This window comes from Polypterus senegalus, chromosome 15 (assembly GCF_016835505.1).
Source record: "Polypterus senegalus isolate Bchr_013 chromosome 15, ASM1683550v1, whole genome shotgun sequence".
NCBI lineage: Eukaryota > Metazoa > Chordata > Cladistia > Polypteriformes > Polypteridae > Polypterus > Polypterus senegalus.
This window is the reverse complement of record NC_053168.1, coordinates 99,311,034-99,338,274: the sequence shown is the minus strand read 5'-3', so window position 1 is coordinate 99,338,274 and position 27,241 is coordinate 99,311,034. Positions and strand designations below refer to the sequence as shown.

General features: G+C 38.3%; 1 protein-coding gene across 4 annotated transcripts in view; it reads right to left on the bottom strand.

Moving 5' to 3' along the window:
• The window catches only part of bbs9 (Bardet-Biedl syndrome 9), a 448,663-nt gene that overhangs the window by 230,310 nt on the left and 191,112 nt on the right, over nt 1-27,241 (bottom strand). For all 4 annotated transcript variants that reach the window (XM_039736257.1, XM_039736258.1, XM_039736260.1 and 1 more), the window contains exon 9: nt 12,550-12,679. In XM_039736257.1, the coding sequence (XP_039592191.1) occupies nt 12,550-12,679 (130 nt within the window). The remainder of the gene's footprint in view (nt 1-12,549; nt 12,680-27,241) is intronic.

Sequence of the window (27,241 nt, the reverse complement as noted above, 5' to 3'; positions counted from 1 at the left end):
TGATTATCATTATTTCTTTCAATCAGGTTCGTATTTGTAGGATGTGTTGTGTTCAAGTTACATTCCGTGTTTGTCAATCGCTGTAAAGATGACAGGTTTCATTCATCGATTCGTTTCTTACTGCATCAATAAACAGCTCGCCTTCTTCTTTATCTGAGACCTGACACACTGCATGCACGGGTTTTTTACACTGTCTTCCTTTAGCGGGACATTGACTTTTTCCAACGTGTGCTTTGTTTCCGCAGTAGTTGGATTTATGAATATGCTTATATGTATCAGACGCTTCATATTTTTGCTGCCTTTTCAATTGTGTAATTCGGTTTTGTTCAGCTCTTTGGAACTGTTGCTTTTATCTGTGCACTGCGTCAGTTCACGTGAGCCACTCGGTGTACATGCATCGAAGGTTCCCAGCTGTGCTGGTGCCATCTCGTGCTATGTCCATGGCTGTATTTAATGTTACCTTAGTCCTGGCACTTAAAACTTTCTCTCGCAGTTTCGCTGAGTTTGTGTCAAACACCACCCTGACCATCTCATCTTCCTCTCCATAAGCACAGTCCTTCACCCGTGAATATTTACCCGTGGCAGTTTGCTATTGGATTGCCGCTGACGGACGGCCTTATATGGGCAGGCACTAAATTACAAACGCCAGCGCCAGCCTGTCTATGAACTTAATTTAAAGTGTAGGTTTACATCGTGCTTTGTTTCAAGTAGCAGAACTCATGAATATGGTTGTATATGTCACTTTCGCCGCTTCTTATTGTTTAGCTGCCTTCTCAATTATATAATGCATGTTTTCTTCAGCGCTTTTTTGAGGTCTTCCTGGTTTTCTATGTACTGCGTGATTACGTGGGAGGCGTGATGATGTCACACGAAACTCCGCCCCCACGGCGTTGAAGCTCATCTCCATTACAGTAAATGGAAAAACTGCTTCCAGTTATGACCATTACGCGTAGAATTTCGATATAAAACCTGCCCAACTTTTGTAAGGAAGCTGTAAGGAATGAACCTGCCAAATTTCAGCCTTCCACCCACACGGGAAGTTGGAGAATTAGTGATGAGTCAGTGAGTGAGTGAGTGAGTGAGTGAGGGCTTTGCCTTTTATTAGTATAGATACATACATACATACCTATCTACATCATATATACACACACATACATACACACACACATATTATATATATATGTGTATGTATGTGTGTGTGTGTGTGTGTGTGTGTGTGTATATATATATATATACACATACATATACTTGTGTGTATGTTTGTATGTGTCTATATGTGTGTGTATAGGTTTGGTCACTGAGTGCAAGGGAAAAATAATAAATTATAGTCTATAAGTTATTAAACAGTAAAACATTAACGTTTTAAGAAGTACAGGTACATTGAAATTACATTTTCTATGTGAACGTTCAAATTTGTGCCTCTGGTAATGTGCCTTACCGGCATTTAAAGAAAATTAGTTTTGTGTCCTCTGCAGTGTTAAGAGAGAAAGGCTTTGGTTTGGGATAAAAGGAAAAAGGTGTAAAGAAAGGAAAGTTGCCTTTTTCTTTTATATAGTATTGAGAGATGTGTTCGCTGACGTTATGATCGCCTTTTGGGGACAGTCGCGGTGGGTCTTGTGTAGACTGGTGAGGCGCCCCGCCATTAATCGGCTGTGATGGAACTGTCAGTCCTCCACTCCTGTGCGTGTCTTCATAATCCGAGCTGAGGACCTCATAATCGATATCGTGCAAAAGAAAGTGTGAATCGCCTTAATATTATTTTGCCGTGGTGTAGAAAAGGGGTCCCGTGTTTGCACTTGTCTGGGCTATAGCGCAGGGGGAGGATGAAAAAAAATTAAAAGTGCTCACTTTGACTTAAGGCAGAAGCGCAGTCAGCGTCTCAAAGGCCGGCACAGCTATGCACGCGCTGGCTGCTCGACTTTTGCTGGGCAGGAGACCCCAGTTTTGTAGACACGTTCATGATATCAAAAGTCTCAGCTCTTTGGAGGTCATTCATATATTATATATATAGCAAAATACCCGCCTGAGCGGAGAAGTAGTGTGTTAAAGAAGTAATGAAAAGAAAAGGAAACATTTTAATAATAACGTAACATGATTGACATTGTCATGAGTGTTGCTGTCATATATATGCCTGGCTAAATAAGTCACCCTCGCTTTGCTCTTACTTTTTTACCGTTCATTTAATCATGGCTAGTGGCAGAAAAATTATAAAATGGAAGGAGGATGGCTTTACCAAAACAATTATTGATGGCGATTCGATTATTCATAAAGCTTGAATTGGTGAACTGTTTTTCTCTGTTAACCTCATATTTTTTCATACTTCTTCTCAAACTAAGGTGGTGCGAGGGTAAAATGAATCGGGATGCTGATCAATGTAATCGGTGTACCAGGAAATCATGCATTGACAAAAGCTCCCTTTGCTTGTAATGCAAAGTGTGATTAAATGCATTTTTTTAAACGTTATGGAGCACATGCATTGAAGCTTCTCAGCTGTGCTTGTGCTAAGAAAAGGAAAGATTTTAAAAATAACGTAACACGATTGTCAATGTGACCTTTTGTAAGTAGTGCCTGGAGGATTCAGTGTGTAGAAACTCTAGAGACAGCGTGTGTATTAACTTGTGGATTTTTCTGTGAGTATTTGGTGGCAGTCTGACAAGTTGCTTGGAAGACAGCGTTAGCTGGAGCTCAGCTCAGAGCGAAATAAGATGAATGGGAGGGAGATGATGGCGTGACTCCCCCACCGCCTTAACTGTCAATCCCCACAAACACAGTCTTTCGGAATTTGCATAAGCACACCCCTTTACTTACAATTTTAACTTAGTTACAAAGTGATCAAAACTCTCGTTTATATCCTGCGTCCTCTCATTAAACTTGTATCCCGCATTACCTGTGGGCATGTGAAAGCCAGCGGTAGCCTGTCTATGAACTTAATTTAAAGTTTAGGTTTACACCTTGCTTTCTTTCCGAGGTAGCAGCACTCATGAATATGGTAGTATATGTCACTCGCTCGCTTCTTATTGTTTCGCTGCCTTCTCAATTATATAATGCATGTTTTCTTAAGCGCTTTTTGGATGTCTTCCTGGTTTCTACGCACTGCGTTAAAAGTCAGTTCACGTGATTACGTGGGAGGCGTGATGATGTCACACGAAACTCCGCCCCCCCACGTCTTTCCAGCTCAACTCTATTACAGTTAATGGAGAAAAATACCATTCAGTTATGACCATTAGGCGTAGAATTTTGAAATGAAACCTGTCAAACTTTTGTAAGTAAGCTGTAAGGAATGAGCCTGCCAAATTTCAGCCTTCTACCTATACGGGAAGTTGGAGAATTAGTGATGAGTCAGTGAGTGAGTGAGTGAGTGAGTGAGTGAGGGCTTTGCCTTTTATTAGTATAGATATATAAACACACATATATATACACTAGCAAAATACCCGCGCTTCGCAGTGGAGAAGTAGTGTGTTAAAGAAGTTATGAAAAAGAAAAGCAAACATTTTAAAAATAACGTAAGATGATTGTTAATGTAATTGTTTTGTTATTGATATGAGTGTTGTCATATCTATCTATTTATATATATATATATTTATATATATCTGTATATATATATATATATATATATATATATATATATAGCAAAATACCTGCGATTGGCAGCGAGAAGTAAAAAGAAAAGGAAACATTTTAATAATAACGTAACATGACTGACAATGTAATTGTTTTGTCATTGTCATGAGTGTTGCTGGCATATATATATATATATATATATATATATATATATATATATATATATATATATATATATATATATATACACATCTATACACATATATATATATACAGTTATATATATATATATATATATACACATATACACACATACATATATATACATATATACACATACTGTATATACACATATACATATCTACATATATACTGTATATACACATATATATATATATATATACAAATCTACATATATATATCCACATATATATATATTAGGGGTGGGACTTGATTCAAAAAATTAATCCAATTAATTAGAGGCTGTGTAAGAATTAATCTTGATTAATCGTATGTAATCGCACACGTAAATTTGCCCCAAATCGCAATTTTTTTTTTAATTTAAAAGTGTTTTAGTGGGCGACAGAATCAAATAATAGACATGTACATGAATATTGTAAACTGAAGCTGTTTTAATTTCTGAAAAAAAGCCTTTAAACTGCATTTGAATTCAAAACAGAAACAAAAATATCATCCCTGGTTAAAATTGGGCAGAAAAAATAAAGTGGTAGTTTAAGTACTTTAAGTAGATTTTCAGAATAGTATTGTCTTTAAATAATAATAACCAAAATTTCAACATAAAGTGCAGTTTTTCTTCTTAAAAAAATAAGACAGAAACATAAAAGGTAATTTGACCAACTTAATCTTTAAACTCTGAGTAACCTTAGCCAAAATTATTTTGTACATTAGGCTAAAACAGTGTGATCATTGAACATTTTGTAATTAGATGTAATTAGAATTACTAACGGTCACGGAAGTCCAATGATCCCCAGTAAGAGCCACAAAGTCCGCTTTCTGTAATGCATCTAATTTTGCTTGCTTTTCAGTGTGCACAAAACCATGCTTTTATCAAGGCTTCGCGCGGAAGTCGAAATGATCAGTCGTAAGGAACGCGCTTTATTCCGACTCTAACATTTTTGTAGCTGTGATGTGTGCATCAGTGTAATGGATGTACCAGGAAATCATGCATTGACAAAAGTTCCGTTTGCTTGGAATTGAAAGTGTGATTAAATCGTTATTTTTAACGCGTTATGGAGTACATGCATCGAAGCTTCTCAGCTGTGCTTGTGCTAATAAAGGGAAACATTTTAAAAATAACGTAACATGATTCTGCATTAACCTAATATTTTTCATACGTCCCAAACCAAGGAGATGCAAGGTAAAATGAATCGGTAGCGCGTACATACTCAGTGCATCCCTCTCGGGAATCGAACCTCGAATGTCGGCATTAGAGGGAAGACTCTACAATTAGCCACAGCGTGTGGCTTGTCTATGCGAGAGTATGTACTGTAGATCGGGGTATATATATACATTTATATATATACCCGCGTATCGCAGTGGAGAAGTAGAAGTTATGAAAAAGGGAACATTTTAAAAATAACGTAACATGATTGTCAATATACAGTAATTGTTTTGTGAGTGTTATTGAATGTTGCTGTCATCAAGGATTTGATTATCATTATTTGTTTCAATCAGGGTCGTATTTGTACGATGTGTTGTGTTCAAGTTACATTCCGTGTTTGTCAATCGCTGTAAAGATAAGAGGTTTCATTCATCGATTAGTTTCTTACTGCATCAATAAACAGCTCGTCTTCCTCTTTATCTGAGATGTGACAAACTGCATGCACGGGTTTTTTTACACTGTCTTCCTTTAGCGGGACATTCACTTTTTCCACCGTGTGCTTTGTTTCCAGTAGCTGCACTTATGAATATGATTCTATGTATCAGGCGCTTCATATTTTTTGCTGCCTTCTCAATTGTGTAATTCGGTTTTGTTCAGCACTCTTTGGAACTGTTGCTTTTGTCTGTGCACTGCGTCAGTTCACGTGAGCCGCTTGGTGTTCTTGCATCGAAGGTTCCCAGCTGTGCTGGTGCCATCTCGTAATGTCAGCTAAGACCCGGAACTTAAAAGTTTCTCTCGCAGTTTCAATGAGTTTGTGCCAAACACCACCCTGACCATCTCATCTTCCTCTGCATAAGCACAGTCCTTCACACGTGAATATTTACCGGCAGTGTTTGTATTGGATTGGCGCTGATGGACGGCCTTATATGGACAGGCACTAAATTACAAACGCTAATGGCAGCCTGTCTATGAACTTAATTTAATATAAACTTACGGTCCACGCCGTGCTTTGTTTCCGCAGTAGCTGTACTTATGAATATGCTTGTATGCATCATTTGCTTCATAATGTTTTTCTGCCTTCTCAATTGTGAAATGGCGTTTTGTGCTCATCGCTGTTTGGAGTTCTTCCTTGTTCTCTACGTACTTACGTAGGAGGCGTGATGATGTCACACGAAACTCCGCCCCCCACGGCCATCTCCAACTCAACTCTATTACATTATATGTAGAAAAATAGGTTCCAGTTATGACCCTTACGCGCAGAATTTCGTAATGAAACCTGCCCAACTTTTGTAAGTAAGCTGTAAGGAATAAGCCTGCCAAATTTCAGCCTTCTACCTACACGGGAAGTTGGAGAATTAGTGATGAGTGAGTGAGTGAGTGAGTGAGTGAGGGCTTTGCCTTTTATTAGTATAGATATACACACACACATACCTATACATATACACACACACATACATATGTATATACATATCCATACATATATACATATACACACATATATATATATACACATACACACACACACACACACACATATATATAAACATATATATACATACATATCTACATACATACACACACTTTCAAGCTCAACTCCATTACAGTATATGCAGAAAAATAGGTTCCAGTTATGACCATTACGCACAGAATTTCGAAATGAAACCGGCCCAACTTTTGTAAGTAAGCTGCAAGGAATGAGCCTGCCAAATTTCAGCCTTCTACCTACACGGGAAGTTGGAGAATTAGTGATGAGTCAGTGAGTTAGTCAGTGAGTCAGTGAGGGCGTTGCCTTTTATTAGTATAGATATACACATATACATATACATACCCCAGGCATTACTAGGCCATATATTTTGGGAATGCACTAAATTAACATAATTTTGAGCAAAAATCTTTACATACTTCTAAGATAGCCTTAGTGTAACAATCATTCCTAATCCATTAAAGGTCATATTTGGTATACTGCCGGGTGGCATTAAAGTGCATAAGGATAAATTGATTTTTATAGCCTATACCACACTACTAGGAAGCCGACTTCAACTGGAAGAATCACAACCTACCATCTACAACTGGGTAAACAATATACTAGTGCATCTTAAATTAAAAAAAAAAAATCTAAGTCCTTCTTAGAGGATACATCCAAAACACTTTTAAAACATGGGAAGAATTCATTATTATTATTAGTTATAAGCATGCAGGGCCTGTAATTGACTTTCTTTTTCAAATACCATTATAATTCTCTGGCTTCAAAACTAAAAAATATATGTTATGAGTGTCTATTTCTCGAGTTAAGTAAGGAGGTTAGAGTACCAAGATCTCGCGTGTCTCATTAATTTACATAGGTTAAACTCTGAGGGCTCCCGAGAGGTTTATTTAAGTAAGATTTGAAGATGTTTCTATGTCACAGAAAATATAGATGTGTTCACTGCATTTAGTTTATGGTGGCACATGGGGAAATGCAATCTGAATCAAAATTTGGAAAAATATTATTAAATAAAATTTCTACAATTCTCAACTCCTAGTTTGGACCACTCTTTGATCAAACTGCTCCAGTTCTCTCAGGCGTAATGGGTGTATTATTTAAAATGCAAGTTTCAGTTCTTTCCACAGATGTTCAGTAAGCCACCTCAGAATGTTCCAATGTTTTCTTCGCAACCGTTCTTGGGTGTTTTTTGAGGTATCTTTCAAGTCATTACCCTGCTGGATTACTCAAAATCTACAACTGAAACACAGTCTTCTGACACTGGTATTTACTTTTTTCTCCAAAATGCCAAATAAACTTCCAATTTCATTTACCCTGCACAGATTCAAAGCACTCAGTGCCAATGACAGCAAAGCAATCCCAAAACATTTTTGAGCCTCTTCCATATTTCATGATAGGAATGGAATTTTTTTCTTTGAAAACTTTGTTTTGTTTTCAAAAGATTTTAAAACATATTTTGTTTTCAACTTTGGGTCAGTTTTTTTTCTTGTGTCCACATCCAGGGATGTTCTCTACAGTCCAACAGGCTTTAAAGTTTCTGATAATATTGGCAATAGTAGTTACAAAAACACCAAGTTCTTTGGAAAAGACCTTGTAGCCTTTATGGTGACCATGCTTGGCTAATAGCTTATTTCCTGCTTCCTCAGATAACTATCTGATTTGTCTTCTCTTTTTCATTTTTAGTGTGATGCACACAGTGACACAAAATGGTAGAGTGAGTACTTGTCTCCATTTAAACAGGCTAAATGAGTTACTATCTAACCAAAGGCACCTACGATACTAATTAAGAGAGACTGGTCCGATTGCAGTATCACTCAATATAATTATTTCTTATATTCATTTTAGGATATATATATAGAAAAAACAAGAATTTAGTTCTTTTTGTTTTGTTTCAATACAAACCAAACAAATACATGTATGAATGACAAAAGATATTTTAATTTCAATACTTTTCAGGAAGAAAGGTGCATTATTTTCACTAAAATGCAAAAGTAGCAATATTTTCAACTTTGTAAGTGAAAATTAAAATCAAACAAACACTCTCTATTGAAACAAGGCCACCATGAGAAAGAAGCCTGTGAAAGTGTCTGTAAACTTCCCAAGAAAAGAAGGCCACGTAAAAGGATGGAATTAACTTTCACCATGTCATCACAGTCAAACCAAGCGATCACATGAGTCTGAAAAGACAATAGTAGTGGATTTAAAAACAAAACAAGCTTCACTTCATCCAATGTTTTAGCAAAAGAAATTTCCTTTCAGTCTGACACAGCTGAATGAAGTCAAAAGAAGGATCGGGTTAAATGCCAGTCAAACTCCTTCCTAAAAGACATTGAGATGGGGGTGCGCATTCAAACCTTCCAGAAGTTTTAATCACTTTGTTTGAGTAGACAAACAGGTTGACTCATTATCACATGAGAGCAACCCAAGTGCAGTATTCACTTTTGCAACATTGTCTTTTCAGAAGAATTTTTCCAGACGGGAATTCACATGAGATGTAAACTGATGAAAGCTGCAGACTGCACTCAATGGAAGAGATGTAAACTTTAACAAAAACCTCATTTAGACTCTGATGACAGATTGGCTCTTTAAAGTGTAAGTAATATTGAAAATGCAGATAAGCAAAAAAGCTGGGAATGGGAGCAACTGATCCATGAAGAGCCCAAGAAATGGAAACAATTTTCACTTCCCTGTCCATTATCTGAACCAAATGAGAAATGAACATTGGCAAACACAATCTAGAAAACAAGATACTTAAGAAATCAATCACAGGTATATCCTATATGTTATAGGTGAGGAATGGAGAGCATTGTCTCAAAAAATTAATTAAATAATTCAAACAAAACTGTGAGGGTAAAACTAAACAGACAAATAGGGGAAAGTATAAGAAAAGTGTTTGTGAAAAGGAATGTCACTGTCATGGTGATTTTCAAGTCAGTTTGCCTGAATATGAAAAGTGCAGTTTATATATGGCAAAGAGACATTCAAATGTAGGTCATAATTAGTAAAAAGTTCAGTACTCAACTGGCAATTTTAACACAATTTGTAATAGTCCTTCCTAAGAAACCACTCAGCCATTCCAGTAACACCCGTCTTCTATCACTAACTACATTCAAGGGTAATATAAACATATCTAACATTTGGAAATGTACCTATCTTACATTAAATAAAAGCTAATTCTGTTCAGGCAAATTGGTGTAGTGAGTGGCAAAGCTGGCTAACAGTGCCTAGACCATTGTTCAGTTTCTCTTGGAGAAGAGAGTTGTAGTTAAGTTTACTGACCTATCTAACACTGACATGGTGTTGGTTTGAGTTGTTGTTTAAACTTGGCCCCCAGTCCAGAAATGATTTCTGCTTAGAGCTGTACACTGCCAAGACAGACTACAGCTTCCCATGACCCTTTATAGAATCATGCAGTTTCAGAAAATGCACAGATCTTTTTATATCACCATCAACCATAGTATGAATATTCTAACTAAAACTACTGTAGATCATATATTTAAATATGTTGTAAATGACACATGGGTTGGACGGGCATCCTGGCCAGGAGAAAGAAAGGGACCGGGCACAGAAGTAATGGGCAGGGGAGATGGACAGACAGCCCAGTGGGAATGAAAGATGTTGCAGGAGACAAGTTACTCCCCCGGTACATGAGACAGCAGCAGCCCTTTGTATCGGCAGCCATTTGAGAAGCAGCAGGGAATGCAGGAAGATGTAGTCTGGCAACACACCCCTGCGGGGGACAATGGGTATTGCAATGGGGTGTTGAAGGGAGATGTGTTCCCTAATAAGTGGGATTTCCATATAACCCAGAAGTACTTCCATCGGGCAGTGGGCCTGGCACTGGAAGTACGCCCGGGTCATTAATAAAAGGGACTGCACTCCCTTATCCTGACGAGTCGGAGCCGGGAGGACATAGAGCAACACTCACCTGGAGGAGAGAAGTGTGGTGGTGAGAGATATCGTGAGGTGAGGTACTGTGGCAAGAAATTACTTGTGTGACTTTGTGGAAGAATTTGGTTAATAAACCATCCTTTATTTGAATCTGTGATTCTGTGTCATTGTGTTTAGGGGTTTGGAGCTCATTGATGCCCCGGTTTCCATCACAATGTGAACAACCAATGCAATCTCCCTTTGTAGCAGTATCCAGGATTAAAAATAGCTAATCAGGATGTCAACTCCAAACACAACATATTGAAGCAAAATTAAATCTAAAAAGAAATACATCTTTCAAAGCAACCCACTAAAAACAAAAAAGTGAGCTCTAAAGCCAGGTGAGTTTTTGAAAATTACAGAAAGGGTAACAGTCAATCAAAATGACTGCATTTTAAGTCTATATACTGCACTATGTATGTGAGATACAGATGGCATTATTCAATCTCACCTTCATCAAAACTGTGCAGCAATGGGCTTCGAATACAGGTTTTTCTTTTACAATATCAGGAGGCTCTGCACATGCTTGTCAGCTGAAGTGCTTAGCATCTTATGTCTGGAAAATAATTTGTCCATACTCATAGTATAGGGTGGTCCAGATCTAATTATGCAATTTTCATTATGGTATAACTTATTAATTTTATTACATAGAGAATTCACAAAAAATTATTTTTGTTGCCGATAGATGGCAGCACCTGCCCTGCATTCCAAAATGGCAGGGAGACAGTTGTCAGTCGAACAACAAGTGTAATGTGTTTGCCTATTCATAACTGCATAATTAGATCTGGAACACCCTGTATATAAGACTCTCCAAAAAAAGGCCTATCCCTTCAAGAGTAAGTATGTGTTAAGCTTGCCAATTTGTCAACAGACACGTCAGTGAATAATCCAGTACTTTAAGAACAGTGATCCCCAAAGACAAATCAGTAGGGTCTTGGGCATTTCATCCTCTACAGTTTACAATATAATTTAAAAAATCAAGGAATCTGTTTAAATCTCATTGCATAAAAGGCAAGGCTGAAAACCACTTCTGAATGCGCTTGACTTCCCAGACTTCACTACCTTAAAAACCGTCATTCATCCATAATGGATATCATGATATGGGCTCAGAAACACATTTGTCAGTCAACACAATTTGCCACAGAACCCACAGATGCATGTTAAGGCTTTACTATGCAAAGCAGAAGCCATACATCACAACACTGTCCGGAAGCAACATCAACTTATCTGGGCTTCATGTTATTTGAGATGGAAAGCAGAACAGTGGAATTGTATTTTGTGGTCCGTTAAGCCAACATTGCAAATAGTTTTTAGAAAATTCTGCCATTGTGCTCTCCAGACCAACAAGGAAAAGAACCATCCAAGCTATTATCAGTATCAGATCTAAAAGTCAGCATCTGTCATGTTATGGGGGTATGTCAGTAGCCCATGGCATGGACAACTCGCATATCTGTAAGGGCACCTTTAATGCAGAAAAATATGTACAAATTTACAGAAACATATGCTGGCATCTGGAAGCTGTCTTTTCCAGGGACACCCCTGCATCTTCTAGCATGACAATGCAAAACCATATTATAAGTGCATGGCTTCATAAGCAGAGACTGCGACTACTAGACAAGCCGGCCGGCCGGCAGCCGTAACTTATCTCCAATTGAGATTGTGTGCCGTATTATGAAACAAAACATGGCAACAAAAGGCCCCATACACAACTGAAGACTACATAATGGTTAAATAGCAGGTAGAATTTCCCCCCTAACTTAACAAGCATGTGCCTTTGGAGTCCACATGTTTAATAAGTGTTATTAAAAGAAGTGGTGATGTTACAGAGTGATAAACACTTGACTGCCCTGGTTTATTTTAGAGCATTCTGAGGTCAACAAATTTGACATGGGTGTATTTTTTTCAAAAAACAATGAAAGTTACAAGCTACAACATTAAATAACGGATTGTTGTAATGTTTTTGATACATTGCAAGGTTTTTTTGACATTTGGGTTATAAACAGTGGAGGTAAAATTGCAAAAAATCTACATCAGACAATACTTAAAATGCAAGGTGACCCGATAGCCAAATTTTCCTTTCTTCAAGGCAAGTAATGAGATTTTTGCTAAAAAGTAACCAAACACTGCTTAAAGCAAACAATTAAAATGAACAGTATATATCAAAATAATTAGAAAATATTATAGATGCTACTGATTCAAATGTATTAATTCATTTCTCATCCAAGGTACTTACTGGAAGTTTGCAACCCTAAGTGCAATTGGGACATGGGGAAGCTGGGCAGCCCATCTCAGTGTAACATCCTGGTACACCAGCAACATATTGTTGTGGTTTCCAACAAGGCTGTTGATCGTTCCTTCAATCACTATATCACACAAGAGAAAGATAAATATCAGGCATGTGGTGTGTACTTAAGTAAATAAAAAAAAAGATTTACCAGATATGGGCTCAGTAGCTGCTAAGTTTGCACTGAAACCTACTAGAAGTCTAAAATGTTCCAAATGGCTATAATTTCATTTACAAGCTGTTACAGATCAGATTATACTGTTGAATTCCCCTTAAATGCAACCCCTACCTATATATGCTTAAGCAAAACATTTCTTTCACCAAAGTCCATTTTTGTATCTATGAAATGGTAAACGATTTTAATAATTGAAAGGTAGAGTATACAAAGATCATTCTTAATATATGCAGGAAAGACTGAAGGCTACAAATGGACTTGGTAAAATTAAGTCTGGAAGTACAGGAGAATTAATGCATTTTATGTTTTAGACATGGGTGGGAAGTTCAAATTCAATGGAAGAAAGAATTTAAAAGGCAAACACACAGGGTTATAACAACAGTGACAGTGGTCATAAATCTGCTAAACAAATGTGGGAAATATACTAGGTAGGCTTAAAATCCTAACAGCAGTCAGACTTCAGCGCTAGAACTCTATCAATCTCACACTCACTCTTGTTCAGCTAGGTGAAGACCACTTAAAAGAATCTCATACATGAATATCCTTGTTTTTCCAATTACAACCCCAAATTAGAAAAAGCTGAGACGGTATGGAAAATACAAATAAGTAAAACAAAAAAAAATTGAAGTAATTCTTAACTTGACTTTGATTTTTATTTCATTGCCGACAGTATGAACCCAAGATATTTTGTTTGTTTGGTCAGCTTCATTTCATTTGTTAATGTACTGTACATACATTCCTAGATTACAGGCCTGTAACACATAACAAAAAAAAATGCGACAGGGGAAAATTAGGGCCAGTAATGAGGTAAAAAAATTAAACAATGATGTGATTTCAGACAAGTGATGTCACCAGGTGATTGTAATCATGATTTGGTACAAAAACAGTATCCACGAAAAGGCTGAGTCATTTTAAAGCAAAGATGGACAGAGGATCTTCAGTTTGTCAACAAATGCATGAGAATATTGTTAAGATGTTTAAAAACAATGTTCCTCAAAGGATGATTGGAAAGGATTTGCATATTTTTCCCTCTACAGTGCATAATATCATTAACACTAGAATTCCTAAAGCCTAAAAAAACTCATAATCTCAGCCAACCTTAAATCCCTTTGTACTTCTACAACAGCGTCTTTTGTTTTGTAAATGTGTCGATCAGCACAAGCACAAGCAGCAAGCAGCCTACTGTCCCATTCCCATCCCCCCCCCCTCTCTAAACGGAGCTCACTTCAAGGCTCCATATCTGCGTGTGAGGTGAGGTGCCTGGAGTTGTATACGGTAAATAACACAGTATATCGTTATTTGGAAAACATGTATTTTATGTGTGTTCCGTGTCTACAAAGATCTGGGTAAGTGTAGGATGAAAGGAAATGCAAGAAATGCTGCACACATACCTAAAGCAGAAACTTGTTCCATGTTATACTAATAGTGGCATGAAGTGTATAATGTGTGAAGACTTTAATCCAAATATCAATTAAACATGTGTGCTTTTATTCAAGAATACACTTAGGTCCATAAATATTTGGACAGAGACAACTTTTTTTTAATTTTGGTTCTGTACATTACTACAATGAATTTTAAATGAAACAACTCAGATGCAATTGAAGTGCAGACTTTCAGCTTTAATTCAGTGGGGTGAACAAAACGATTGCATAAAAATGTGAGGCAACTAAAGCATTTTTTTTAACACAATCCCAAGCCCCAAACCCAGGGGCTCAAAAGTAATTGGACAATTGACTCAAAGGCTATTTCATGGGCAGGTGTGGGCAAGTCCGTCGTTATGTCATTATCAATTAAGCAGATAAAAGGCCTGGAGTTGATTTGAGGTGTGGTGCTTGCATGTGGAAGATTTTGCTGTGAACAGACAACATGCGGTCAAAGCAGCTCTCCATGCAGGTGAAAGAAGCCATCCTTAAGCTGTGAAAACAGAAAAAACCCATCCAAGAAATTGCTACAATATTACAAGTGACAAAATCTGCAGTTTGGTACATCCTGAGAAAGAAAGCAAGCACTGGAGAACTCAGCAACGCAAAAAGACCAGGGGCCTCATGTATAACGCCGTGCGTAGAATTCACACTATAACATGACATAAGCACAAAAGCCGAAATGTGCTTACGGACAGAAAAATCCAGATGCAGGAATCGATTAATTAACCAGTTTCTCAAATCACATTGTAATTAAAGTAGCACCCTAAATGCTTTGTTTTGTATGTGATCTTTTATGTGCTCTATGTGTATGAATCACTACTTGCTTCTTAAACCTGCTCTCTTCCTCCGACTGGACACAGAATCCATTACATTCGTGATAGTACAGCTCTCTGAATAACTAAAATACTGTGATGTATAGGTGATATCATTTTCATGATGATAGGAGTTAAAGCACGTTATTAAACATGGGTTTCACAGCGCAGTGATTGTGCGTGACCTTAGATGAAATTATTTATTGCAGCAGTACTTAGGGGCGGCTCTCGGCTTGTGGTGGCCCTGGGCAGAGAAAGAATCGGTGGCCACTTCGCCCACCTACAGTATGTCAATATGGTATCTTATGCACGGAGGATGGCCACATTTGTTGCGGTCACTGCATAGCCGCCTCGTGCTCATGACACAAGCGTTTAACTTTTGTCGAAATTTGCCGCTGCGTTTTTAGCTGTGTCGTTATTTTCTCTTTCTGTTTTATATTCAATATATATTGGCGTGGCCGCCCCTGCAGTCCTTGCTTTTCTTTCTCCAAGTAACCGATCGCCACACAATCAGCTCTGTAATAGATGTTAAGCCATCTGTATGCATAGAACGCCGATTCTTCAAAACGTTTAAGGAACATTGAAAAATCTTCATAGTACATGTTTAATTATTCTATCCTTCACGCCAGTTCCAGTGAAGTATATAGATTACTTAAATGAAGTTAAAGTTTTCTCTGTATAATATAATAAACATATTTTGCTGAATTTCATCTTAAAAATCTCTAGATCTCTTAATGGTAAGGCATCGGTGCTATCAGAACTCATCACTGACACCAAACTTGATATACTGTGTTTAACGGAGACTTGGCAAAAACCAAACGAATTGACATCTCTCATGGAGGTGACTCCACCTGGTTTCACTTTCCATACAGAACCTCGCAGCTCTAGACAAGGAGGTGGGCTAGCGGTAATTATCAGAGCAGACTTAAATATCAAACGAATCCCAATTGACTGTCCACTGTCTTTTGAGTACCTGGTTCTTAAACTAATAACGGAAACAGGTCCTGTCTCACTCATTGTTCTTTATCGTCCCCCAAAATACAATGCATCCTTCATATCTGATCTGATTGAACTTTTAACCTACCTAAGCTCTTACTCTCAGAGAATTATTTTTCTTGGTGATTTCAACATCCATATTGACATTACTACTTCTAAACTGAGAAATTAACTCCTTACTGAACTGTTTTGACTTGACACAACATGTTGATTTTCCCACCCACTCTGGTTGTCATATATTGGATCTGATCTGCACTTCTGGACTATCTGTTGCCAATATTTACAGCACTGATTTGGGACTCTCTGACCATAAAACAGTATTTTTCACTGTCTCACTGCCTTTACCTCTCTTACCTGTAAACGACAAATCCATTCATCCATCCATTTTCTAACCCGATGAATCCGATTACAGGGTCACAGGGGTCTGCTGGAGCCAATCCCAGCCAACACAGGGCACAAGGCAGGAACCAATCCTGGGCAGGGTGCAAACCCACCGCAGGACACACACAAACACACCCACACACCAAGCACACATTAGGGCCAATTTAGAATCGCCAATCCACCTAACCTGCATGTCTTTGGATTGTGGGAGGAAAACGGAGGGCCCGAAGGAAACCCACGCAGACACAGGGAGAACATGCAAACTCCACGCAGGGAGGACCCGGGAAGCGAACCCGGTTCTCCTAACTGCGAGGCAGCAGCGCTACCACTGCGCAACCGTGCCACCCTAAACGACAAATTTCTTACAGAAACCTTAAAAATATCTGTCCTCTCTATCCTTTCTGGATCCATTTCTGATCTTTTACTGTCTGCACCTATTCCGTCAACAGTAGATAGTCTTGTTGACCACTATAACTCAGCCCTTCATTCAGCATTAGATAAAACAGCTCCTTTAAAACATAAGGAGGTTTCCTTTAAACGTTCAGCTCCTTGGTATAACTCAGAAATGCGATCTATGAAAGCAGCTGGCCGACGCCTTCAGAGAATGTTACATAAGACTGGCCTCACTGTGCACATCCAGGCTTTCTCTGACCACCTAAGAGCTTACAGAGAAGCACTAACTGCTACTAAGAACACCCACTATTGCAGAATAATAGAAAGTGGCCACGAAAACCCAAGGGTTTTGTTTTCTGTAGTTAATAAACTACTCAAACCTGCATCTGGCCCAACTACCTCTTCTACTCAGGGGTGTTGAAATCAAATTTGTTTCTACTTGTCCATGGACAAGTAAACTTAGAAAATCCACTTGTCCGCCAGTTAAATTCACTTGCCCATAAACAAATAACAAAAGTGAAAAATAGTTTATTTTTTCTGATCTCTTTTATTGATACCAAAACTGACTTCCATTTTAAAAATGAAAAAAGTTCTTTCAGGAAGTAGTATTTTGCCACCTTGCTCTAGAACATTATATAAACAATTCCCTTATTGTAACTGGCTAATAAACAATGCCTTCATTATAACTACACTAGTTCTTTTTTCATACTGTATATTACAGTTACATAACAGAACACTGTCCTGATTCATTTTCTTCCATGTTCATCAGCTTTTGTCTTACAACATCTTCTCCCCCAAGAATCGTTACTATCTCAGACAGCATGGGCTGAATGCTGTTTATTTCTGTTTGAGCTGACTGCATGGTTCCTGGACTGATGGTCCTGCAGAAGTGAATGCTGACGACTTTTCAGGTTTTTTATGAGTGATGTGCCTGTTGCCAGGTGACAGCCAGAATTCCACAGCTGGTCGTGAGTCAAACTCTTCTAAAGAAGCAGTATTGAACAGCCTAGCATAACGCTCAACCTCCGAGCGTTCAGCTTTAGAAAACGCTTTTTGAATTGAACCAACTTTTTTCTTACTTTTAGACTCATGTCTCTATCTGACCGTACTAAACCCCCAGTTCCTATCCTTTTTCTTTCTGCACATAACCGATCACCACACGATAAACGCTATTTGTGAAATTAAAACTAGTTATAAGCTTAGACCTCTGAATGGATGGCATAATTAAACATGTATAACGAAAATTATTTTTAAAGTTCTGAAAACTCTGAGGTCTAGGTTTATAACTAGTTTTAGTTTCACAAAGATGTTTATTGTGTGGTGATTGGTTATATGGAGAAAGACAAAGGATAGGAACTGGGGTTTATATAAGATAGACACAACAAACATGCAATAAAGAAAGCCTGCTTAGAAAAACATCCATTGAATTCTGCGTTCGACCTCCAGATCACAAACCCAACATTTACACAATATTTCAGTTAAACCTGTTTTTTGGAGCCTCGTCACACCGCCATAAACTTCTCTACACTGAACGTAGACCTGAGGACCCCTTAATGCAAGGGAGCAGCACTACAGCCACGCCACCGTGCCCCCCGCCACCCATGTCTAATACATGCTTTAATGCATTTCATCGTAAAAAAGATAAAGTATTTATCTTAGTATTCTGAACGTTCATTGAGCAGGAATATCATGAAGTCAATGTGCGGCGATTGCTGCCGGCGCTTCCTCAGTGCAAGAGGAAGTCAGTTTAAGAAGCGCGCAGAAATTTACAACATGGTCGGGGAACACTTAATATAAAGCATTTAATGTGCTACATTAATTTATGACGGGGTTTGAGAAAATCTAGTAAATTAAACATTCATCTTAAGATCAAATTTAGTTTGCGAGGGTGGCACGGTGGCGCAGTGGTAGTGCTGATTCCTCGCAGTTAGGAGACCCGTGTCTGTGTGGGTTTCCTCCGGGCGCTCCGGTTTCCTCCCACGGTCCAAAGATATGCAGGTTAGGTGGATTGGCGATTCTACATTGGCCCTTGTGTGCATTTGTGTGTGTCCTGCGGTGGGTTGGCACCCTGCCTGGGATTGGTTCCTGCCCTGTGTTGGCTGGGATTGGCTCCAGCAGACCCCCGTGACCCTGTGTCCGTATTCTTTTCACCGTGGCCTTAATACGCTCCCGTAGGTTTTCCAGGGCCTGTTGTGCCAGTTTTAATCAAGCAATGACCCATTCTGATCCGTGATGCTACTTGTTTCAGTTTCAGCAACACGCATATAGTGAGAACAACATGCTTACCGCAGTGCATTATGGCTTACGCAGGTAATTCCTAATGAAGTATCTGAAATTCCGCAAGATGGTACATTTCCAAAGAAGTAAATATTACCGATGTTGTTGGGAAAAAATAATCGCGTCTAAGTGAAGATTTTTATCGATATTTCATAACATTTTCGGAAACCGTTAGAATATTTTCTTCTTTATTTTTAATAAACTGACAGCGCGAAACCAACTTGTTTTATATGAAAAATTCTCTAATCAAAAACGATAGACAGCTCATCAAAATTGATGTCACGCAATAACTTTCTTAACTCCTCAATATATCACAACCTACGCGAAATCGCAAATTTCAAGAAAGATGAACTGCATAACAAGCTGTATGTGGAGAAAACAATTGAATTGTAGGTGAAATGACCGCATTTTTATGTGGAAAAAATGAATTTTATCAATAATATATAAAAGTTATCGATTATAATGAAAAATCATCAAATTACATCGTAATGTCGGCATGAAAAAATGACCGCATCTCCAAGCGTGTAAATAGTAGGGTAAGACCACAAGAGTGACTGCCCTTTGAAAAATCAGCCGTCATTTTGTAAGCAATATTGAATACCAATTTGAGACATGAAGAACATGCCTAAGTAGTCTGTTTCCGCACGACGTACGTACCCAAATGTTTAAAATTTGAAAGTAGTGGTAAAAATGTGCCCTGCACAGCACATATAATTCTTTTTTCTCCAGGAAATTGCACTTGTCCGCGGACAACTGAAACCAGAAAAACGCGCTTGTCCGACGGTCAATTTACCCATGTCGGACAAGTCTGGCGTTGGATTTCCGCACCCCTGCTACTGAAGTCTGTGAGGATTTCCTCCACTTTTTCTGTAACAAAATTAAAGATCTAAATAATTCAACTAACATAAATACATCATCTGTTTATATCTCTGTTTTCCAACTCCTTCTCTAAGTTCTCACCAGTCACATCTGCGTTTGTTAATAACCTGCTTTGTAAGATGAGGCCGACTACTTGTGTACTGGACCCCATTCCCAGCACACTACTTAAATCCTGCCTTCATGCCATAATCCCTACTGTTACAACAATAATAAACTCATCCCTTGACACTGGCTCTGTGCCGCTCACTTTTAAAATCGCTTCTGTAACCCCAATGTTAAAAAAGTCTGGTCTTGATGCTGACAATCTTAACAATTTCTGGCCTATTTCCCACTTACCTTTCCTGTCAAAAGCTCTTGATTGTGTTGTAGCTTCCCAGTTCACCAATTACTTAACGTCTAATAATTTGATGGAACCCTTTCAGTCTGGTTCAGGGTGCAGCACAGCTGTGAAACTGCTCTGCTACGGGTAACCAACGATATGCTTATGGCAGCAGACTCTGGACAAACCAGCATATTAATTCTATTAGACCTCAGTGCAGCATTTGACACTGTCAGACATGACATTCTACTGTCTAGAATGGAGAACATGCTGGGTATCTCTGGCACTGCCCTCCAGTGGTTCAAGTCCTATCTGACTGATAGGCAAGAGTTTGTTAGTCTTGGCAACAGCAGATCCAGCTCAGCGCCAGTCACACAAGGAGTTCCTCAGGGCTCTGTCCTCGGCCCTCTTCTCTTCTGTATTTATATGCTTCCCCTTGGCCATATTATTCGTAGCTTTGGACTGGGCTATCATTTTTATACAGATGATACTCAACTCTACTTCAATGTTAAAAGTGGAACTTCATCAGAGCTTTCTCAGCTCACAACCTGCCTTAGTGAAATTAAAACCTGGATGGAGCAGAACTCTTTGAAATTAAACTGCAACAAAACTGAACTCCTGCAAATTGGGACTAAAATGCAACTTAATAAAATGAGCTCCTTCCCAGTCAATCTTGGCGGTGATCTCATCAGACCTGCCTCTACTGCAAAGAATCTTGGTGTATTTTGATTCCTCCTTTCTTACTCCATCCACATAAATCACATTAAGAAACTTTCTTACTTTCACCTCCGTAACATATCCCGTGTTCGCTACTTCCTCTTCTTTTCTAATGCTGAGAAAGTTGTCCATGCTTTTATCACATCCCACATAGATCATTATAACTTGCTGCTGGCAGGTGCCCCTTCTAATCTTATATCACAGCTCCAGATTATTCAAGAGTCTTTACTCGAACCAGCAGCAGCGAGCACATCACACCCATCATGCTCCGTCTTCACTGGCACACTATGTCTTACAGAATCAAATATAAAATCCTACTAATAACCAACAAAGCCTTAAATAACCTCGCCAAACTACATCAGTGACCTTCTCCATCACTATGTGCCTGCCCGTCCACTAAGGTCCTCTGATTCTGGCAATCTTGTTGTGCCCCACACTAATCTACACTCCATGGGTGACAGGGCCTTCAGCTGTATAGCGCCCAGACTCTGGAATAACCTACCGAAATTAATCAGGTCAGCTGACTCCATGAATTCTTTTAAAAAACAACTTAAAACTCATCTGTTCAGGAAGGCTTTTAGCTCTACTTGACTTCATTCCCCTTCTCTCAGTTTACCTCTCTGTCAAGATGCTCATGTAACCTGTATGTGTGTGCTAGACCATCAATTCTGTTGTCTGTTAGGCTGTCTCTGAAGTTACTGTCTTAATCTTCTTTATTTATTTATTTGCTTTGTACTATGCTATATACTGTATACCCTACCGTTCTTTCTTATATTCTGTAAATGCGAATGGCAATGGGAAAGGCGCTATATAAATAAAAAATGTATTATTATCATCATCATATGTAAATATGTGCTTTATAAAGTGGCTCAGGTTGTGTACTATTATAACTGTAGTGCAAGTTTACAGTGGGGTGATTGTACTTATAAGTACAAACAGTTCTACAAGAAGCAATTGATTAATTGCGCTTAAAGTTCTTGGGATGAAACTGTTTCCGAACCATGAGGTCCATACAGGAAAGGCTTTGAAACGTTTTTCCGTGGCTGAGACAGCGTGTGGTTGATACTGTAAACCGATAATTCTCTTTCCGATCAGCTGCTGCTGTGATTCCCCACTCAGATACAGTGATATAAAAACTCCGAGTGGTGCAGTGAGAGTAATATGTAAAAAGATGATCTGCTGTGGCAACTCCTAACGGGAGCAGCTGAAAGAAGAAGAAGGTGCAGTGAGAGTAACAACGCTAAAGCAGTTATGGTATTTGGAATACTATGGCTATTCCCTGGACCATTATATTGTTACAAGTTAATTACAATCAGATGCATTACACTAAAAAACAATATGCAGTTAGTTTCAGTGTATTTATAAAGCCGCATCAGGAAAATAAAAGAGTAACCACACAGGAACAGTAGCACTGCTTTGACGCTGGGTGCCGCCTGTCTGCAAAACCGAGCACAGAACTTGCGTAAGACAAGGTATGAGGTACCATGGAAAAGTGCGTGGCTTTACGCCAAGTGTAGGTTTTATACATCGCGATTTGAACGTGGAAAAGTTCTTACGCAACATTTCTGCGCGTACGCACCGTTTCTACATGAGGCCCCAGGACGTCCACGGAAGACAAAAGTGGTAGATGATCGCAGAATCATTTCCATGGTGAAGAGAAACCCCTTCACAACAGCCAACCAAGTGAAAAACACTCTCCAAGGGGTAGGCATATCGATATCCAAGTCTATCATAAAGAGAAGACTGCATGAAAGTAAATACAGAGGGTACACTGCAAGATGCAAGCCACTCATAGGCCTCAAGAATAGAAAGGCTAGATTGGACTTTGCTAAAGAACACCTAAAAAACATTCTTTGGACAGATGAAACCAAGATCAACCTCTACCAGAATGATGGCAAGAAAAATGTATGGAGAAGGCATGGAACAGCTCATTATCCAAAGCATATCACATCATCTGTAAAACAAGGTGGAGGCAGTGTGATGGCTAGGGCATGCATGGCTGCCAGTGGCACTGGGACACTAGTGTTTGTTGATGATGCGACACAGGACAGAAGCAGCCAAATGAATTCTGAGGTGTTCAGAGACATACTGTCTGCTCAAATCCCGCTAAATGCAGTCAAATTGATTGGGCGGCGTTTCATGATACAGATGGACAATGACCCAAAACATACAACCAAAGCAACCCAGGAGTTTATTAAAGCAAAGAAGTGGAAAATTCTTGAATGACCAAGTCAGTCACCTGATCTTAACCCAATTGAGCATGCATTTCACTTGTTGAAGACTAAACTTCGGACAGAAAGGCCCACAAACAGCAACCGAAAGCCGCTGCAGTAAAGGCCTGGCAGAGCATTAAAAAGGAGGAAACCCAGCATCTGGTGATGTCCATGAGTTCAAGACTTCAGGCTCTCATTGCCAGCAAAGGGTTTTCAACCAAGTATTAGAAATGAACATTTTATTTCCAGTTATTTAATTTGTCCAATTACTTTTGAGCCCCTGAAATAAAGGGATTGTGTTAAAAAAAATGCTTTAGTTGCCTCACATTTTTATGCAATCTTTTTACTCAACCCACTGAATTAAAACTGAAAGTCTGCACTTCAACTGCATGAGTTGTTTCATTTAAAATTCATTGTGGTAATGTACAGTACCAAAATTAGAAAAAAGTGGTCTCTGTCCAAATACTTATGAACTTAACAGACTCAAATCAAATGTATGTTTTTATTATATTGTAGAAATATTTAATAATAACAGCAGCTCACTACTCAAAACACGGAGAGCCCAGTCTCAAACCTGGGACCTCCGAGTTATAAGGCAGCAGTTCTTCTGACATCTGAGCTTGAGTTTTTAATTCATTGACAGCAACAAGTAAATCAAATACTTTTTTTTTCTGTGGTTATATTCTTGAATAAAAGCACACAAGTTTAATTGGTATTTGGACTAAAGTCTTCACACATTATACACTTCATGCCATTATTAGTATAACATGAAACAAGTTTTTGCTTTAGGTATGTGTTCAGAATTTCTTGAATTTCTCACATTTCCTTTCAAACTAAACTTACCCAGATCTTTGTAGACATTGAACATACATGAAATGCATGCATTCCAAATAACGATATACTGTATTATTTACCAGGCAAATGACATGCAGAAAAGGAGCCTTGAGCTGGGAGAGCTTTTTCCTGAGCTGAACTCCGTCAAGGCAGGGGATGGGACAGCAGACTGCTTGCTGCTTGTGCTGATCGACACATTTACAAAACAAAAGATACTGATGGAGAGTGAGAAGGGATTTAAGGTAAGCCAGGATTGTTTTTTCAGTTGTTTTTTCATTGGCTTCATGAACTCTAGTGTTAAAGGATTCAAGGAATATGGAGGAATTTCAGTGTACAAAGGGCAAACGTGAAAGCCTAAGGTGATCACCCAAGATCTCCAATCCCTCAGATGACACTGCATCAAGAACCGTCACTCAATAGCTGATATAACCACATAGGGAATGGATTACTTTGGCAAATTCTCAAGCATTATAATACGGAGTTACATTCACAAATGCCATTTCAAACTTTACTGTGCAAGAAAGAAGCCTTATGTTAACAAGTCAGACCGACCAGATTGTTATCAGCAACAAGTCCAAAAGCCAGGGTCTGTCATGGTATAGTGTTGTGTCAGTGTCCTTGGCAAGGATCATTTATATATTTCTGTTTTGGCAGCATTAATGACAAGTACAATGAAAAGCACAGTAGTACCTCAGTATACGTCCTTAATCCGTTCCAGATCCTTGGACTTATACCAAACAGGATGTATGCCAAACAAATTTTTCCAATAAGAAATAAAGGGAAAATGATTAATCCGTTCCCATGAAAAAAAATCCTATTGTTATTGGCATATTATACATTGATGGGGTTGTATAAAATAATTTAAACACTGCTTAATACTAAAATACATGAATACAAAAGCAATTAGATGAAATAAATGAAAATTTAACCTCACTTTACTTTTTAATAACGTCTGTGTTTTTCACAATCGTAGATACTGTCGTCCTCAGCATACGGTATGCAACAGCCAACTCTCGGATACGCATGCCACCTTCATACTTTTCAACAATAAATTAAAATTTACACGAAAAAACACAAAATCACGTGAATATTCACAGAGAGTATAGTGCGAGATGTTCACTAAATGCTAGCAACTGGCCTACTGATGCTTGTGGGCAGTCGTGGCTTTGTCTCGAGAGAGGTAAACAAGGGTAGCGCGCAGGTTGTTCACTGAATGCCAGCAACTGGCGTACTGACACTCGTGGGCAGTCGTGGCTTTGTCTCGAGAGAGAGGTAAAAATGGGTAGCGGACAGTGTTCTAGCACACAAGTCGTATTCCAAAAAAAGGTCGTATACCAAGCAAAATGTTTCGCGTCCAAACAGGACGTATACCAAGTTGGATTTACTCCAAAGCGGACGTATACAAAGGTACCACTGTACAATGAAATTTTTGAGTAAAATATACTGCCTTCAAGATGACATCTTTTCCAGGGAAGTCCATGCATTTTTCAACAAGACAATTAAAAACCACATTCTGCACACATTACAAAGTCATAGCTCTGAAAGAAGAGGGTGCAGGTACTGGGCTGGCCTGCCTGCAGTCCTGACCTATTCCCAATAGAATGTGTGGAGAATTTTGAAACGAAAAATGTGACAACAATCCTGTACTGTTGCACACCATAAGATGTGCCTGCAGGAAGAATGGGACAAAATAACGCCAGAAACACTTAATTGCTTTTCATCCTCAGCGGCAAAGCATCTTTTAAATATTGTGAGAAGGAAAGGCGACATTACTAAGTGGTAAATGCTTTACCATTTCAACTTCTTTTGGAAGGTGTTGCAGGCCTGGAATGCAGGAATGGAGGAATATTAACAAATGAAATGAAGTTGACCAGACAAAAAATGTCTTGGGTTCATACTGTCTGCAATGAAATAAAAAAATCAAAGTAACTTTAAGAATCACTGCGTTTTGCTTTGTTTTTTAATTTGCATTTTACATACCATCCCAAATTTTTCTTATTTGGGGTTACAAATTGCAAAGTTGCATTTAAGCAGACAAGCACTTTTTATCTGTTTTGAGACCTGTAAATAATTTATGATAGTCTTCCCACTAGCCACAGAAATTTAAATGCTTGCCAAATCAGATCACAAAAAATGTATGCTTGTGCTATTGGCTGGAACATGGGAAGCCTCAGGAGATTGCACGGCTGTTAATCAACTTCTGCCAACCAAGTCTGGGATACTGAAACCGTAGATAAAATCCAGGCATTTCTGCAGCTAGCACTTACATTTACAAGATGTTCTTTAAAGGCAGCCAACAGTGAAAGAGACAAGAGACAACAACTTCAGATGAGAAAGGACATGCCAAAGTGCATTTTCTGAAAGAATTAAACCTTTTGATAAAGGTTTAGTGAGCCTACAAGTGAAGAGGCCGCCCTGTTAAAAGTTTAAAAGAAAGAAGCACCCTGAGTCTGGGAAATTCTGGTTTGACTCAATATATACCAGGTGACAAGTTAACTCTAGCAGAGTTAGGTTTCTGTAAAATAACAGTTCTGAGAATTGCACATTTAGATTTATGATATAGTTTATATAGTTGATAGAGTAAAATTGTCTGCTGTTGGTTTAATAAAAATCATTTACAAATCATAAATGAGAATGACAATCATAACATTTTTCTGTAATTGTAAAACTGAACATTTCTGTGTCAGCAGCCGATTCACTATTGGATAATATAGCAATGTAGAGGAAATTCTTAGGGGTAAGTGTGTTTAGAATAAGAACTAATGGATGGGGTGAATCAGCACATTTCAGATTCACTAAGAAGTTATATTATTATTATTGTCATTTTTTTGGAAACCGTGGAAATTTCTTTAACAAATATATTCAATAAAATGTAGACAATGTCAACATTTATTTCTATAGCACATTTTCAAAGAATGTAGTTTAAAGTGCTTTAAAAGATGTCAAATAAATAGTTACAAGCAAAACAAATTAAAAGAAAAAAAAATGTCCTTTGTCCAGCTTAGAAAGAATTATGAGTCTGTTCTTTGGTGGACACACTTAAAAAAAGAAAAGAAAAAAAAAACTAACAAAAAGAGTAGAAATTAGGAAAGCAAGTATCAAAAGGTTGCTATTAAAAAACCCTTATTAACAGAGAGGTTCTGCCACTGTCTATCTGAAATAAATCTATTTTTAGTAATATAAATCGTAAATATTTTGATGAAAACCTTACTTAGGACAAA